We start from the raw sequence: 17,360 nt of genomic DNA on the forward strand, positions 1-17,360 counted from the left end.
GAGAGACGGGCGATTTGCATTTTAAATGACTCGGAGCACGCCCCGAACGCACGGTGTGGGGCTGGAAAGTTTGTCCTCGGGTCCCCAGAACAACAACAGCAAAAAATAATTAAAAATAAAAATAATGTATTTGCTTTCCTTCAAACCCAGCCGAAAGGCAGGGTGATTATCCTGGGCTGGTGTGTTGGGAGTAACAGGAAGGTTTCTGGTCTCATCTGGCACGTCTGTTTTTCCATCTATTATTATCCTCTCCATCTCCCGGCGCATCTCCAGCCTCTTCTTCCTCCCTCCTGGCTCCCTCCGTGCCCTGGTGGTGCTGGTTCCCGAGGTGTCCTGCTCTGCCCCTGCCTCGGGGGTGTCAGCCCCGGGTCTCTGGGTCTCTGGGTTGGGGTTTCTTTTGGCTTCTCCTCCGCTCGGTTGTAGCCGTGGTGGCTCACGGCGGCGGCAAGAAGTCGCTCGCAACCAGGTGACTGAAAGGGAGTTAAAATGAGGAAGCGAAGCTGGCAGGGGATTTCTCCGCGCTCCGAGGCGATGCTGGGGTGTCTCCTGTCATCGGGCAGCCTCCCCGAGCTGTCAGAGTGACCCAGCAGGACGAGGGTCTCTCTGGAAGGAGACACTTCTTTCTGGTTTTGCTGGTGTGTAAGTCTTCCGTTCTTCCCGTTATTTATCAAACCACGTGCTGGAGAATGGCTTTCTTCATCTCTCTATTTTTTTTGGAGGGAGTGAAAAGACCTTGGCATCCTTATTCCCCCTCCCAAGATTGAGAGAAACCCTTTTGTCTACTGGCAAGAGCAGGTTTGAAGGTGCAAGAGCAGGTTTGAAGGTGCAAGAGCAGGTTTGAAGGTGCAACGCTCTCCTCCTTTTGGGGTGGCTGTTCCTAGGCCCGCGGAGGTTGGGGATTTCTAATTGTGAATTAGAATAAGAATTTCTAATTGTGGTGACTGCAAAACAAGACTGTTGGCAGTAGGTTCAGATTGGATATTAGGAAAAGTTTTTACACTGAAAGGGTCATTAAGCATTGGGATGGGCTGCCCAGGGAGGTGGTTGAGGCACCATCCCTGAAAGTATTCAAAAGACGGGTTGACATAGTTCTTAGTGACATGGTTTAGTGGTGGGTTTTTTTATTGAAGTTAGGTTGATGGTTGGACTAGATGATCTTAAAGGTTCCTTCCAAACTAAACAGTTCTGTGATTCTAAGGATGGGAGGCTGGATGTGTCCGGGGAAGCGGGTGCTTGGCGTTGTTTTGGTGGAGTTGGAACACGTTGGAAGTCTCAGAGGGCACCACTTGTGTGTTTGGGAAACACAACTGCCTCTTTAGGTCTTGGAAGAGTCCTTCAGGATCTAATAATTCCTCCAGAGCATAACAGCATGTAGTGGATGTTCTTCAACCCTCTTTTTAACGCCTGCTCACCAGCCCAGCAGTGGTGGGGTGTTTGGGTAGGCTTGTCTTTCTTAAATAGAGACAAACCACGGTAGGGGATCATCTGGGTCATCTCGTCTCATTCTGTGCAATCACACACGGGGTTTGGTATCTCTTTGTACGGCTTGAATATCCACAAAACCAAAGTTACCTTCTGAAATGATTGTACGCTTCAATGAAGAACCTTGTATTTTTTTTAACTTACATGATAGCTACACATTTGGGCCGATTCTTAAAAATATTGGTACCATTCCTGTGGCAATGGTTAAAAATCTTGTCTTTCTAGTAAAAGAAATAAATTAGAAATGTTAGCAAAACCACCTGATTGGAAATGAAGGCTCTAATAAGATAGTTAAGAACACTCACAAATGGTATTTTCAACTCTGCCTTACTTATGTTCTGCATCGTTCCTCATTTTCTTCCTTGTTTTCTTCCCTTTTTTTGAAGCAGCGGGCACAGAAGCTCATGCTGCTCCAGCTGAGTGCTTGCTTTTGGCCCTAAGCCCACTGCTAAAGATGGACCCAAGGCAGGCTCCTCTCTCAGGGCTTTCATGTAGTTTCTATTTTCTTATGTGTATGAGCCTGGGCTCATCTTGCAGCCAGCGCTTTGGGTTTAACTCTACAATTGCGTTCCTTTTCCTGGCTGATGGGGAATAACAGACATTAGAGAGATGGAGAGAACCTATTGCGGGTCGTGGCTGCTCCGTCCCCCTGGGAACATCACAGGATTGCTTCCAGCAGGATATTTTCAGATGCTTTGTCCAACCTAGTTTCAAATGTCTCGAGTGACTGGGATTCCATTCCAACCGCCCGTTCGCCTTTGAAGGTGGAATAAGGAAGATATAATTTGTTCTTTCCTGGGAGACTCCTATACCCTTGCCTGAGAAGCACAGTCTTACTCCTTACTCCTGGCTTTACCAGCCTCTGTTGCTTAAAACCCGTCTCCTAAGAGCCCTTTTACTGTCAGGAACCCTTCCTTTGGGACTCAGAAAGACCATCCTTGGACGGTGAGAGGGAGAAGAAGAAGAACAGTCTTCAAGCAACATTGCCCCATCAGAGAAAGGAGCTAATTTTAGAGGAGTGGGAGCTGCAGCTTGCAGAGGGAGACCCTGAGAGCACCAGTAGTGACGTAGAAAGCAAAAGGGACGGATGGATTTGCTGGGTTACCAGCTGGAGAGTTGTATTAACACGGAACCTGTTCCCAGGAGAAGTCCCAAAAAGCCTGGATTCGGTGATCTTGGAAACATGCTGCAAATATCTGCTGCTGGATGTGACCTACAGACCTGAGGGTGTGCGGATACGGGGGAGTTTCTGAATTCTCACTGGGATGATTTCCTTCACGATGCTGAGAAGTTATCTCAGTCCTAATTATGGTTAAGATGCTTCGTAGCCATCCTTTTCATCGTTTTATATTTAGATCACTGGTGACACTTGGAAAGTTAAGGGGTAAGAAATTGCTCCCTTTGTGTTCGCTGACCAGAATTAGGTGCAGTTTACGAAGCACTCGATTCCCACTTGGGCCGGATTTTTGTGGGGATTTTTCATACTGGGCATGAGCTTATTTGAAAACTTGAATAAATGTGTAACGCTGGACCTCTTGCACAAGGCTGTCTGGGTATGGGAACTAGAAAGGGGAATATAATGCGGTGTAGATATAATTTTTGGCTTTGTCACCCATCTCTGACTGGTAGCAGCCCTGGAAAACTTTTATATACACCTGAGAAATTAAACAGTCGATTTAAAGATGGTCTAATGAACTCCCTTTTCTTTTCTTCCAGCTTGCTATGGAATTGTCCAGGTTCCTACCGGACCCTGGTTCTGTCGGAAATGTGAATCTCAAGAGCGAGCCGCCAGGGTGGTGAGTACGGAGCAATCTTCTACTTACACTAAATAGGTTTGAATAGGTTTCCTTCCGTGCCCTTCGTGTCTCTGCTGGGAGCAGTGTGATCCCCTGGCAAAAGCGACAGAGCTCGGCATTTCGGCACTACCGTGACTGTAACCCCAGCTCTGCCTGTAACCTGCTAAATCCTGTTTATTCAATGGGAATAACTGTCTCAAACAATTCTGTAGGGTGCTCTTAGCCATTCTGATGAAGATGCCACCAGAGGTGCTTTTAAGCAAGTTATCAATGGCAAAAATTTTTGAGCCTAGAGACCTCAACCTTCTAAAAAAAACAAATGGCGTTCTTCTGAAAGGTGGTTTTCCTGCTGGTTTTTTTCTGTTCAGCTCCTGAGGAAGTTTTGGAGTGGAGGAGGGTTGGCATCACCTGAGATGCTGCTTTGCTGTCAGAGTTCTCATACTGAGTGGCAGGATGGATTGGCATTCGTATCTCGCAGCAACAGTCTCCCGCATAAAATCTCCCGAGTTTGTAAAACAGCAAAGAAAATGACGGGAAGCTGGATCCGGGTTTAGTTTCTCTCTTAAGTAGCAATTTAGCCGTATAGAACACTTTTACAAATGTTCTTAATTAATTCTGGCATTTCCCGGTGAGGCAGGAGAGTGGAAACAATCAGGCCAGGGCTGCCTTGTTGGGCCGTCTATGCGGGGAAGCTATTTGTGCAGTAAAGCAGGCTGTGGGTTTATAGCACCCCAGCTCTGCTGCAATAACTTCCCATGCGAGCCCTTATCAGATCCGGCTGCACCAACCAACTGCTGAGGTGTCGGGGTGTAGATCTTCAACGTCTTTAGTTGTGCCACGGATGCAGCTCCTGTTGGGCAGTAAATCCAGGATAGCTTCCCCGCTTCGCTCTCCTAAAGATGGATGTAAATTAAATTCTGTCTTTCCTTAAATACAAAAGGCTTCGCTGAGCTCGTCAGATGGTTTAGCTGAGTCTTTTCTAAAGTCCCCACCTCACGAGGTGGGTGTAGGTGACCTCTGGTGCTGCAGATCCACGGGGGCCTGAGCACATTGCGTGCTCCCTCTCAGCCGGGCTCTTTACAGAGGTTTAATCTGCCTCACAGATGGGCGAAGAACTTGGCAGAGAGGAGCGAATGGGGGGAATTAGGTATCTCTACCACGCTCTCTACGCTGCATTAACTCGTTCCTCGTTGGGAGTGGGAGTGTAAACAAGACCAGACTTTCAGACCTGAGCTCCCTTCCCCATTGTAAGACGCCGCTTTTATGTGCGCTGCAGTAAAGAAGATCAAATGTGTCTTTGAGGGGTTTTACATCCTGCAGATAGTTTCATAGCAAAGAAAGGAATTCGGATTTCATGGGCCTCCTTCCCCCCTGCTCTCCCAACCGTGCAGGCAGAGAGCAGCTCTTCAGCCTCAGCTACAACTCAGCGTAAGCTGTGGCAATGCGTGTACACACAAGTCCTCCTCACCTGCGCTCCTTGTGCAAGGACTGTAACTTTTCCCTTGCACGTCACAGGCTTCAAACCACCGCCAAGGTATCAAGGAAACAATACCCCCGCAGGTGGCTCCTTATTTAACTCGCCCTGGGTGAAATCTGTTAGACAATGCGTGGTGGGCTTCAGTCATGCCGTTCAGCCCCGTGGCATTCAGCCCTGCTACGATAATAACTGAACAGTGATAATCTTCCTTCCTAAGCAGAGCCGGGGATGATTTCCTATCTAAATCCCTCACCTTTTCAGTTAAACACCAGCAGTCATAGCAACAGACACGCAGATGGGTAAATACTTGAAAAGAATCTAGTTCTTTGATGTAGAGAACAGCATGATCAGAGTAAGGGAAATGAGTCAGGTCTTAGGAGATCTGTGCGTGGTTCTGTTAGTAAAACACTTTGAATTTGGGCTCCATGGTCCAGCGAGGCTGGAGGCTGTGGCTCTTTCAGCACAGCTCCATGCCTGGCTTTCTCCAGCTGTAAAACTGGCATTACCAGCCTGCAGACGCTGCTTCCAGGATCCTGAGCAGGAGATGCTGCTATTTCTGTGCTAAATACACTAACAGCAGCAGGGTGAATTGATACTTGTATTTCTTTCATAATGACTGTGTGGCAAACTCCTTTGAAAAACAACAATGTTTTTCTTCCCACATCTGCCTTCATAGAGGAATCTTAAAGCAGTTTACAAGCTTTGTCCATAACAAACATACTGCTTGGCTAAATATTGATACTTTTGCTTTGAGCATAAGATACGGAGGCATGGAGAATATGGCACTCCTTAGTGAGTTTTTTAAAACACAGCTCTCCTGATTTCTGTATCTCTCCTTTGGAGTGATGGACTCCATCCTCTCTTCAGCTTTGGAAGGAGAGCTCTGGAGCCCTAACTTGGTGGTAGATCCCAGAGCTAGAAGCCCCAGGGGGGTCAGGAGCTCTAACCTTACCCATCACAACCTGGTTTAAATCAACCAAGCCCTGCTCTTTTCCCAGAGTTGAAATAAAAAACCCCGGAGACCGCCTTGGCCTCTGCAGGTTGAATAAAAGGAAGAGGTACCGCTAATCCCTGCTCATAACCCCTCCTCAGATGCTCAGGTCCCTAAAGGATGCTGTGGACGCTATTGTGCTTACAGTAAGCAACTGAAAGCCCATCCACTTTGTAATCAAATTGTATAGGAAGCCCGGTGAGCTGCAATGGCCAGAGGGCACTCATGTGAGGGATCATGTGAAGGCTTTAGCTGTCATTTCGAGGCAGGGCTATTAAAAGTCTTGTGTGGGGCCGATGGAGCTGTTAACCCCTCTTGTTACAATCAGAGCTTTGCTAATCGCATGGTGGGAGAGCCGCTTTGATCTGAGGGGTGGAGGGGAGAGCGGAGGGGCCTTTTCAAGTGCAAATTTCTTATTACAGTGTCTCAGTTAACCCAGTTCTTTTTCTGTCTTGGCTCTGCCGGGCTTTCCATAGTAATTGTGAGAGCAGCTCTCCAGCATTCTGGTAGCCCGGACCTAACCAGGAGCAGCGAGAAACCCCTCCTGTGGTCACCCATCCCTGGTTCAAACTAAATTGCAGGGAAAGCAATTCAGCAAAGAGGGGCTGCTGAGGACAGGGCTGGTCTGTGTCCCCTCGTCTCTTATTTATATGTTATCATGGGGATTTCGTGCTTGCCAAAGGTGCCTGTTTGAGAGCCCAGCACGCTTGACTCCCAGAAAATTGTTGGAGGATCAGGCTGAGCCTCCCTGCTCCCCGTTGCATTGCAATCCTATTTATTATGTCCCTCTGTCTGGGAGGTAAAACTCCAGCAGAGGAAATCTTGACTTGCTTGAGGAAAGCCACCTCTGTGGAAGGTCCTTGGGGACTAGTTGGTGGCAGAGGCTTTTGCTCGTGGCCAGTTATTGCCCAATACGTTGGTTTTTTGTGGCGTGGAGCACCTGCCCTGTTATACTCCCCAGAGCCGAGGGACTCTGGCACAGCCCTGCATCCCACTCTGACACCAGGCACCTCATTTCGAAACTTTCTGATATGTGAAGCACATTTTTTCACAGAAAAAATGGGGGGTTGGGTGTTTTGTTTTGTTCTTTTTAACAAATCAGACCTTTCCACTAGGGAAGGAAAAGGGTTGCACCTTGCAGGTTTTCAGGTTTTTTTTAAAAGTCAAACAAGTCAAAAAGCACATAGACTTTTTCCCTGAGTGATGCCACGAGAAGACAGTGACCGTTTTTGGGCGGCTCAGGCTGGGAGGAGCCCTGGGGGCCGGCAGCGTGTTCCCCCATGCGTGGCAATGTGCCCCGAAACCGCCCCAGCTCCTGCTGACGCTTCAGAAGGGTGTTATGGCCGGGGGAGAGCCCGCTCGTAGCGATGGGCTGATGTGAAGCCCAACATTGGCTGGGCTAGGGCTGAAATTAGTGAGTTGTGGAAAATGAGTGCAAGGCCTCACCCTCCGCCATGAGGCGAGGAATGGCGCCGAGGGCCATGGCGCTGGGTTTCTGTGGCTCTCGCCATCTTGTCTGATTCTCTGGTTCTACCCTTCTCCATCCATTTGCCTCCCCCTGGCTGTCTGTGCATGGCGGGGTCATGAGGCCTGTCCCCACCATGGCCATGAGAGAGATACTTTGGGGGCCACCACTGGCCTTGGAGGCCTCCATGGCCCATGGGGCATGGAAGCATGAGGTGGCATCTCCTGAGGGGAAGGGGCTCATCTCCAACCACGCCATGGCTGCCGGCCCATGGTGGAGGAGACAGCATGTCTCCCCCTCACAGCCTTCCCCAAAAGCAACCATTGGTGACTGGGCATGGAGGGGAGCCATTGCCTCACAGCCCATCGTGGCACCAGCCCTGCGGCTTTCCACCCATCATGGCAGCGCTGAGGGAGCTTCCTCCACCCCCGCAGGTGGCAGAGACTCTCTGGTGTCGACGTTCCCCTCGCACCTTCTCCATCACACCTCAGCCGCCCCCGAGGCTGGGTTTGGGGGGAAGCAGGGTGCCCATCCACCAGTCCCAACCATTGGTGCCAGACCTGCCATGGCCCCCCACCCCCCGCCAGCGAAAATGCCACGGCAGCCTCACCCGCCTCTCATGAGACTGGAAAAAATATCGCAAGAGAAAGAGAGAAGGAAGGAAAGAGGCAAAGATAGATAATGGCTTTTTTTTTATTTGCCTTCTGCTCTCTGAGTCATGGTTTTCAGTTTTACTCCCCAACCGCAAAGACTAAAGCTTTTTTTTTTTAAAAAAAAAAGCCCTGTGAAAGTCAAGGTTCACTTGTAGCCCCGTGGCTCTTGGGCTGAGGCTTTAAATATGTCCACGTCAGACAGGACGATATCGAGCTGTGTCAGGGTATCTTTTTGCATCCAAACCGCTCTCAGCCCTTCTTCCACTTCCTCTCTTTGAAAGCAGCCCTGTCTCTCATAACTATGTTGTAAATGAATCATCTCTTTTTCTGGCCCTACACCCCTGGGAGAGTTAGATTAAAACTTGTTGTTTCTGCTTAATTTCAAGAGATGTGAACTGTGTCCCCACAAAGATGGAGCCCTGAAACGGACCGACAACGGAGGTGAGTACCTCTGCGCAGAGCCGGGTATGTCGTTCAGAGCCTCCGGGGACTCCTCAGATGTCCCCGGCACAAAATCATTCATTTCTGAGCCCATGTCACCAGGAAGGGAAGGCTGGAGGCTCCAGAGGAATGAAAACACTGCCTTTTTCTTACACAACTTCACCTCCGTGGCGAGAAGACCTTTCCCTGGGGGTGGAACCTGCCTGACCTGTAGCTGGCATCAAAGCACAGCCCCTGAAACATGCACTTTCTTGAGTTTAACCTCGCAGGAATTGGTGCCTGATCTGCCATTGTTTATAGAAACATGAGTTCTTTGAGTTTTTTGCTGCACGCTCACAGAGGAGCAGGGTGATGCCCACTTTAACAGAGCCTCAGCCTCGACTCCCCACTCGAGAGCAGGGACCAGGATGCAGTAAAGATGTTTTTCTCTGCAGGACTTATCTGCTTATCGTTGATGCTTCTCAGCCTCTGGTGCTGTGAAGTAGTGTGGAGCCTGATGGCAGTTGTCAGGGCTTGCAGCTATTGATGCTACTGGCTGTATAGATCAAAATGAATTTTTCTCAAAATCTTGTTCTTTCAGAAAGGCTTCTGTACCTACCTGCCACTTACCTTAATACACAAAGAGTTAAGTTAGGCAAGGAGGTCTTGATTCTGATAGAGCCCATCTTTAGAGAAGAAGCCCTAGGTCCAGGATATTTTGGAGAAGCATCTGCTAGAGCTGGCTATAAGTGCCAAGAGCCTCAGTGCAATAGCACAAATATCCTGTTGGGGGGTTGTTTTATAATAACACAGCATCTTCTTCCAAACATGTTATTACACGGTTTGGTCAGGTCTGTGTAGACAGGCACAACAAGTGTTAAAACCACATCCCTGTATAGAATTATATAGCGCTGTGTGATTCTGTCATCATGGAGTTTGGTTCTGCCTGCCCAGGTGAATCCATCCTAATTCTAGCTAAGTCCTTCCAGTGCAGTAGCCATACTGGTGTGGATCAGACCCCAAAGGCTCTTGACCTTCAAGCTTTCTCAGTTCTGTCCTGAGCAGCTGCAATTTCAACTTACACATCTGATTTGAGAAGTGTCTTGGTGGATTTAGATTTTAATCTAACTTGGCTTGCTGAAAAAGAGCCGCCTTGAGCCGTTGATAACAGCCAATAAAGGGAGCTTTGTTTTGACTACAGGTCAAACCTGTCCCATCAGCATCATTTACTGCTTGGATGCTTTTCTTGGGTTTGGTTAAGTTTTCAACTCTGGGTCTCAAGTCCTGAGGGGTTGCTTTTAAGCACGATGAGCGTTATACGTTTATTTTCCCAAAGAAATCTTTGCTCTCTTATTTAATCTGGAGGTGGTATCAGTCTGTCTTTCACCCACAAAGGATTTGATTCCTAACCAAGTTACAACAAGCAGGATTTCAAATCTAAGATCTAACTTAAGTTGGCTCCTTTCCTACAACTCTCTTCCTTCTCTCCCTCACGTGCCTGTCTGCAGCCCTGTCTGAGTTTAAGACTCTTCTGGGTTGCCCCATGTGAACCTCCGCTCTCTGCCTGATTTGCATCCCCAGGGTGGGCCCATGTCGTCTGTGCGTTGTACATCCCAGAGGTGCAGTTTGCCAACGTGCTCACCATGGAGCCAATAGTCCTGCAGTATGTGCCCCACGACCGCTTCAACAAGGTAAGGGACATCCTCCTCCATCCGTCTCTCCTCCTGCCCGCCTTGGATTTTTGGGGTCATCTTATTCTACCAACATCTCCTTTCCAATTTATGTTAATTTCCAGGTACTCTGATTCCTTTAAAAATAACTAAGAAAGTAAATCCTCATTCTTGCAAATAACTTTTTGGTCCTCCAGTTCTCTCTTCCCCAATTCCCTGCAACTTGAGCAATCTCCTCCTTGCAGCTGCATGTTGGTTACTCCACGTTTTGATCTGATGCAGTTGTTATTTGGGGAGAAAAATAAGATGCGTGAGTTTTGTGTGTGCCACTGAGAAATAACCCAGAGCTGTTGTCACAGGAGGGAGGTCGCTGGACACAGAATTATGAGTTCTTGAAGGCTTTGCCTCCTGGTGAACAGTGAGAGTGAAGTAGACACTTTGCCTGCCTCTTGGAGTGAGCACTATTCCTCTTTTTTTTATGTTTTGCAGACCTGCTACATCTGTGAAGAGCAGGGCAGGGAGAGCAAAGCAGCCTCTGGAGCGTGTATGGCCTGTAATCGGCATGGCTGCCGGCAAGCTTTCCATGTCACCTGGTGAGTTCCCCACAGCATCAACCCAGGAATAGCCCTGGATACTGGTTTTGCTGCTATGACTTTGAGGCCACACCAAATGGGAGTCGGGCTCATGGCCCTGGGTTTATTTTATGCCATCCTTGTTGAGTTTGTGAGGGGAACTTCCCCAGGAAGGCTGAGGTTTCACCAGTGAGCCTTCCCTGCTGAGAACCAGGGCTGGGGATTTCCCTAAGACTCTGTGGAATCCAAGAAGAGAAGAGATGAGTCACAACCCAGGAATGTTCCTTCTCCAGCAAAGCACATGCAAGAGTATCATCTAGATGATGTGATTTGAAGGGCTGATATCCTCATGTACCCTCGCAGCCTGAAAACAACATTCCCTATCAGCAGAACAGGGAGATTCCCGGCTTTACATGGATTCCTTGCTCATGATAGGTCTGCCGTTGGGATTGTTACTGGTCTCCCAGGCCTCCCTTAACAAGAACAAAAATTGCAAGGCAATTCGGTAGAAAAGTACTGACAAATGTGAAGATCTTAATATGAATTAAAAAGAGTCGGAACCTTTTTCCGCCTCCTTGCATACCATTTGCCAAGCAGAACAGGAAGTTTCAAGACCCTGCCTGGGTACCCTGAACTATTTTTTGCATATTTGATGGGATATGTGGTCTAGTTGTACAATTTGCTTTATCCTCCTCCTAATTGCTTGCATTTCAGTGCCCAGATGGCTGGCCTCTTATGTGAAGAGGAAGTCCTAGAAGTCGACAATGTCAAATATTGCGGCTATTGCAAGTACCACTTCAATAAAATGGTGAGTCTCTTCATCCCTGTGGTGGAGATTTTTTGTCACATATAAGGCATTGTTTTTGTCCTGTGCTCAGAGCAGTAAGAAATGCCAAGAACACGTGAACACGGCCTGCACCCTGCTTCCTTTTTCAGCCACTCAATCAGAGTCACTGAGGAATAAAGAATAACTTACATTTTGCATTTCTATGGCATCTTTAAACCCATTTTCAAAACTAGGGGTTGAATTCTTCCCACCTATTTTGGCTTCCCTGACCCACTCTTTGTGGCTGAAAGGTGAGTCCCATGAAAGGAGCACAGCCACAGTGGTGGGTGCTACAGGGAGTTAGGGGTGTAGCTCAGGCACCCTGGGCAGGAGGGTACCACAGAACAGCCAGAATGTCTGCCTGAGGACAGAGACAGCCCAGAGGAGACACCGAGCCATTCCCTGTTTGAGGGATATTTGGGGCAAAGGACTTCCCCCTATTAATTACAGCACCAAGAGGAAAGAGAGGAACCCTTTTCCTCTTCTGCATAATGAGTAGACACCTGCTCTCCCCCCTGCAGCAAAAGGGAAACTTGATCCCCCTCTGCAGCTTTGTGTCTCAGTGGCTCCTTTGTTGCTGGCCTTTCCCACTTTCCTTCCAGCTTATCAGTGCTGTCACACGCAGTGACTGATGTCCTGAGCTTCCCCTCAAAGTCAAACTGGAGGACACCTTCCCTGCCCTTCAGGTACCCCTGGTATCCAACACAAGTGTAGCTCTGTATCAAGTTCACTGATGCTGAGAGAGATACTGGGTCTTCTGCTTATGCCTGGGGTCTGAGAACAGGGTGTCCTTCCATGCATGCCCCCAACACCCTGCTCGACAGTGGAAGCTGGACACTGCTCTTCAGGACAACTGGCTCATCTAACCAACACTGCTCCTACCGTTTATCTTGTTGTTTGGTCTCTTAGCAGCTCTGTGCCTTTATTTTTTCATTGTGCACAGGCCACCAAGAACCAGGTACTTGGGGAGTTAGGTCTCTGTGATCTTTGTAAGCCCATGAGTATGGTATCTGCTGTGGTTCCTGTGTGAGGAACCAGGCTGGGCGTCTGGTACAAAGAGTTTGGTCCTGCATGTGGTAGATGAGCCGTTTACTGTAACTTTGCTCACCATACCAGTGAAAGCTGGGCTCTGTAACACTGTTTCCTCTCTCTTTTTCCTTTTTTCTCCTGTTCTCCACCTCCTCTCTCCTTCCCCGCTCACCTCAGAAGACTTCACGTCACTCTGGAGGTAGCTCCTTCATTGCTGGAAGGAGGAGTCGGTCCACGTCCCCTGCTCAAGAGAAGCACGTGTCCCACCACGAAAGGCCAAAGAAGGTAAGATCTGCACAGGGTTGGTGAGTCCAGAGAGACAGAGCTGTGTGGGATGGAGGTGAGACGGGGAAGGGTGTGCAGAGAGCCCCGACTCTACAGAGAGTTCTGCAGTCAGAGATCTGAATAGTGGCTGCGTTTTTAAACAGGCCTCTAGAAATGTGTGAGCAAATAGAGCCCTGGGGAACGTGCGGCCAAGTTTGCTTGCTCAGATTATGCCCGAGGGGTCTTGGCAGAACATGCCTATGAAATGTGCAACTGTCCTCTTTCTATCTCAGCCCTTTGAGGCTGACACTGTGCTATGGTTTCCAGCTAGCGGGCTGGTCTGGGTGGAAGTAGTTTGGGCTGTGGTTTTAAACGAGAGCGTAAACTGGAGGTCGTTGTCCTTGGATCCCAGAGTCCAAGTTTTACAAGGATAAAAATATACTGACTAGTGACCTGCCTTGTGACCAGCAGGTTTAGTGTAGGCAACAACAATAATTAGTATAAATAAGGCAGTATTTTGTTAGTCAAATTAGCCAGCCATAGCAATTCCACCTGCTTCAAGTCACCTGTGAAAAGAGTTCATCTTCGATAAACGATTATTTAGAAGAACATCACATGCCAGATCTGACTGGTATGATAGTTATTTATCTAACTCTGCTGGTTAAGACGTACTCATCAAAACTGCTGCGGTGTTACAGGACATGTTAACAGCACACCAAGGTTCATAATTAACCAACTGCCTCACGTGACGAATGCTCATATTTCAAGGAAAAGCAGTGGAGAATGTGGCAGCAGAATCCCAGCAGGCCCTGGGTTCTGACAGGGGTGCAGGTTCCAGTGTAGAAGGGCCTGTACCAAAACAAACGAGGAGACCAGAGGCTTCTGAGGTATTTGTTATTTATAATAAATAGCCCTGAAAGGCAGAATGTGTGGGTTTTTTTGGAGGATTCAGGTTCTAAGGCAAGTGGCAGCAGAATAAGAAATTTTCACTGCCCTTTGATACAGCTTTTGTAATCTAAAGGATCCAGCTGTAGTACTGCCACCCTCCTTTGCACCCCTTCTATCCAAAGCAGTGGGGTAGGATCTGAAGCAGAAATAACTTACACAGGGATACTCTCAGTATGGGCAGATAGTTTTTAATACTTTATGGGCCATATCCTGTTTTGTTGTTTTTTTTTTAAAGCAGAAATCCAGAATTACTCTGCCAAGCAACCTCTGGATATATTCCACTATAGTCAAAAGCCAAATTTGCCTTGTTGTATAAACACAGTTGGTGATACCCCTGTAAATCACAGTGCAAATCTTTTAAGTCTATTCCCATAGGTGCGTGGCTGTTTACTTCTTTTTCTGTTTGTTTTTGTCTCCTTGCAGTAGGCATCCCCACAATGTGTAAACGATTTTGAGTGGTAATGATAATGACCCACATCCAGCAACAGCCGGATGACACTCTGGTGGGTTATGTGGCCGAAGTCTGATGGATCTCAGCCCAGTCTCCTGGGGACAAGGGCATCCAGGCTTTCAAAAGCAGCACGGCCGTGGGTTAATACTGACTGACACCCTCCTGGCATGCCCAGCTGAGAGTCCATAAATCCTGTGGGCAGGAAAGCCATCTCCCTCTTTATTTACAGAGGTTATCCCGCAATATCCAGTTTGAAACGCTGCCCGCTATGTCCATTACGTGTTTGGGAAGTTTGCCCAGACTGTACCTGATACATGGGCAAACAAGGCAAAGCTCGCTCCGAAAGCGGCGTCTGCCCCGCTGCCGGCACCGAGTCCCTGCATTTCCCGCTGCCGCCGGAGCCTACGGGGAATATTTACTCCTCTTGTGTGTTCAGCTGCTGCGGGGAGAGGAGGAGGAGGAGGAGGAGGAGGGAGGGAGGGAGAAAGAGCATCTGTGCCACGGACGGGGAGCGAGCGCTTGGCACAAGGTGCAGGGCTGTACTGGAACGTGCTATTTTTAGCCAACAAGCAGAGAAAGAAGAGTTGGGGGGGGGGGGGAGGGCCGGATTGGGGTGATTGACGGCGGCTTTGGAGAGCTCAGCTGTAATTATAACTGACAGGCTGCACGAGTCCAAGGCTGGGGGGACCGTAGCGGGGTTTGTGTGTTTGCACGGCTTCTGGTGGCCGGGGTGGGAGCACAATCACGTGCCTGGCAGGTAGGAGCAGGGGAAGTGCTGCTTTCCCGGCTCGGGTTGGAAAGCAGGTCAGCGCCAGGGGGAGAGCGAAAACAGGAGGAATATGGATTTATTTATAGGCTTCTCAGTGGCGCTTGCCACTATTGTTAGCCTCTGGGTTCCTCACAAACATGCAGAGACTCCGGCTCGCCGCTGTCGCACCGCTCTCCCCTCCGGATGGCTGGTGGGGTTTGGGAACAGCAGATCCCATGGAGGCCCCTTCCAGGGCTGGGATTGCTTGGCAGGATCACAGCACAAGTGCCAAATCAGCTCTTGTTCCGCACAGAGAGGGGGTGTCAGCCCCCCACTTCCACACTGAAGGGGGGACGAGGCGTGCAAAGCAGCTGAGACGGGCAGGGTGAGGAGGGCACTCTCGGCTTCCAGGGGTGTGGGGTAGTTCCTGGGTCTGGGGGTGGTTATGAAGCACGGGGTGGGTGTGAGGCGGTGGGGGAATGAAGACTTTTCCAAGGGGTACGATGAACCACGAGTTCCCACATGGTTGTGGAGTACGTGACTAGCCGTGCGTGATCTAATTGCACATGTTTCAGGGGAACTGGGCGTGCTGCTGCGCTGACCTGAAGGAAAACAGCTTTTTCTTGAGCCTGTCCAGCTGTGCAGCCGGCTGGGCCCGTCCTCCCGGAGCTGGAGGCGTTGCAGGGGAGCGGATCACTCAGCAGCAACCCAGAGAGCGTGTGTGAGAGCCCCTGGGCTGCAGGTGCTTGTTCTTTCTCCACTCCAGAAAGAGCTCAGGGCCTGACAGCTCCCTTCCAGCGCAGGGCTGTGGCTGTTTACTTAGGCTTTAGGGAGGAAAAGTCTGGCTGAGTTAATGACTAAGTGAGGGGCACAGGATTTAACCCAGTGGCTTCAGTAAGACAGCAAAGGCTCGGGGGTTGGACTCCTAAGCCCTGTCGTAAAACAGTTCAGGGTTTGTGAAGAGTCTTGTTCTCTGCAAAACAAGGGACAATTGTGACGTGGGACCACGAGCCAGCGTCGGCGTCCCCCGCCTCTCGCAGGCACAAATGACACCAGCCCAAGCGTTTCCTTCTGTGCTGTCCTGAAAACGGGAAAGCTCCAGGCTTTGGGTTTTCCTCAGAACATACCCCAGGCCTTCGCAAAACCAGCCCCATTTATTTCTTCGGGGTTGGTATTGCGATGTGTGTGCTCTCCCCCGTGGGAGCCCTTTGCAGGGCTTGCTTGTTTGAAAATAAAAAAAAAAAAAAGGGAAGAAGAAAGACAGAAAGAAAACAATAGCTAAATACCAAGAAAATGCTGGATGACGCACGGGGGTTGAATGAAGTACAGATGTTCTGTCACCTATATTGTCTGCTCGAAACGCACAGAAGAAAATTACCATGCTCCGTGGAATGAAATTTGTCACACCAGGAGCAGACGGGAGCACACGTGCTACGGCGTTTTTAGGCCTGTATCCCATGGAGGGAGACAGGATAGCTATTTGTAGTGAACACCTGGAAGCCATGAGCAAAATGAGAGGACTTTTAATTTGATTATGGGACATGGTTATGAGAGGAACTGGTCCCTGCCCAGTGACATAGCAAGGAGAGGCAGGCGCTTGGAGCAAAGAAGCCCACGTGCAGGTGTTCCTCAGGTCGGGGTACAGAGCCAGTTCTCCACTATCACAACACACCTTTAGCTCCTGAAATGTTTTCCTACCCACGGTGGGGGGCATTTTATGGGGGGTACAGGGACTGTCCTGCTCCCCTCGTCCTTTTAGCACCAGCCAGAGCAGTGCAGGAGCCCCCGGTCCCACGGTGGCTGAGCAGACGCAGGGCAGAGCCTGTCTCCCCGCTGCCATCGCCTCCCTGTCTCGAGCTGGTGCCAGCGGAGGAAACGAGCCAAGGATCCAGCCTGGCAGACTCAGCAGACTGGAGAGAGGTTGTACTGGGCTGAAAGCTAAACCCAGTGGGGCTGTGAGGGGCTTTGTGTTTGCGTTCGAGTTGGGGACGGAGGTCTGCCTCTTGGAGTTCTGTGTCCCAAAGGACAAAGTGGGTGTTGTTTTTTTTTCCAGTGGGATGCAGGCAGCTGCTTGCAAGACCGGTGCAGGTTTTTGGGAAGGAGAACAGAACCTGAATCTGCTCTACTCAAGCCATAGTAGCCTTATTTCATCGCATCCTTGTCTCCGGCTTTCTGTGACCTCTTGTTGTGTGGGTGTTTAACCGCCCTCAGCAAATCCTTCCATCCTGCAGCCATGATTTGAGAGCGCACAAAGGCCTTGTGTAAAACCTCTCGGGGACTCGGAGAGTGTCTCGAGGCAAACCCACGAAATCCCCAGCGGGGCCCTGGTTGCTGGCAAGGGTTTAGTGTCCCCTCTGCCCGCTCTGCCTTCCTCCTGGCCGCGGCCGCCATGGCTGCAGCCCAGAGCCAGGCCTCGTCTCCGGGCGAGGGAGTTCAGAGAGAGCCTGGGAAAGAGGGAGGGAGCAGCGGAGCCCGCTCGGGCTCTTCCCAGCCCTTCCCTCCCTCCTTCCCTTTGCCCAATCGACTTTTAATGATCCAATTGCTGGTGTCCAGCAGATGAAGAAGAGG

At 49.7% G+C, this 17,360-nt stretch overlaps 1 protein-coding gene across 1 annotated transcript in view; it reads left to right on the forward strand.

Moving 5' to 3' along the window:
* Positions 1 to 2,569: 2,569 nt before the first annotated feature.
* The window catches only part of MLLT6 (myeloid/lymphoid or mixed-lineage leukemia; translocated to, 6), a 61,775-nt gene continuing 46,984 nt past the window's right edge, over positions 2,570 to 17,360 (forward strand). Inside the window, exons 1-7 of the mRNA XM_014958941.1 lie at positions 2,570 to 2,600; positions 3,199 to 3,278; positions 8,251 to 8,305; positions 9,866 to 9,975; positions 10,444 to 10,547; positions 11,241 to 11,334; positions 12,559 to 12,666. Coding sequence (XP_014814427.1) covers positions 2,570 to 2,600; positions 3,199 to 3,278; positions 8,251 to 8,305; positions 9,866 to 9,975; positions 10,444 to 10,547; positions 11,241 to 11,334; positions 12,559 to 12,666 — 582 coding nt within the window. The remainder of the gene's footprint in view (positions 2,601 to 3,198; positions 3,279 to 8,250; positions 8,306 to 9,865; positions 9,976 to 10,443; positions 10,548 to 11,240; positions 11,335 to 12,558; positions 12,667 to 17,360) is intronic.

The sequence above is a fragment of the Calidris pugnax genome, unplaced genomic scaffold (assembly GCF_001431845.1).
Source record: "Calidris pugnax isolate Ruff unplaced genomic scaffold, ASM143184v1 scaffold335, whole genome shotgun sequence".
Taxonomy (NCBI): Eukaryota; Metazoa; Chordata; class Aves; order Charadriiformes; family Scolopacidae; genus Calidris; species Calidris pugnax.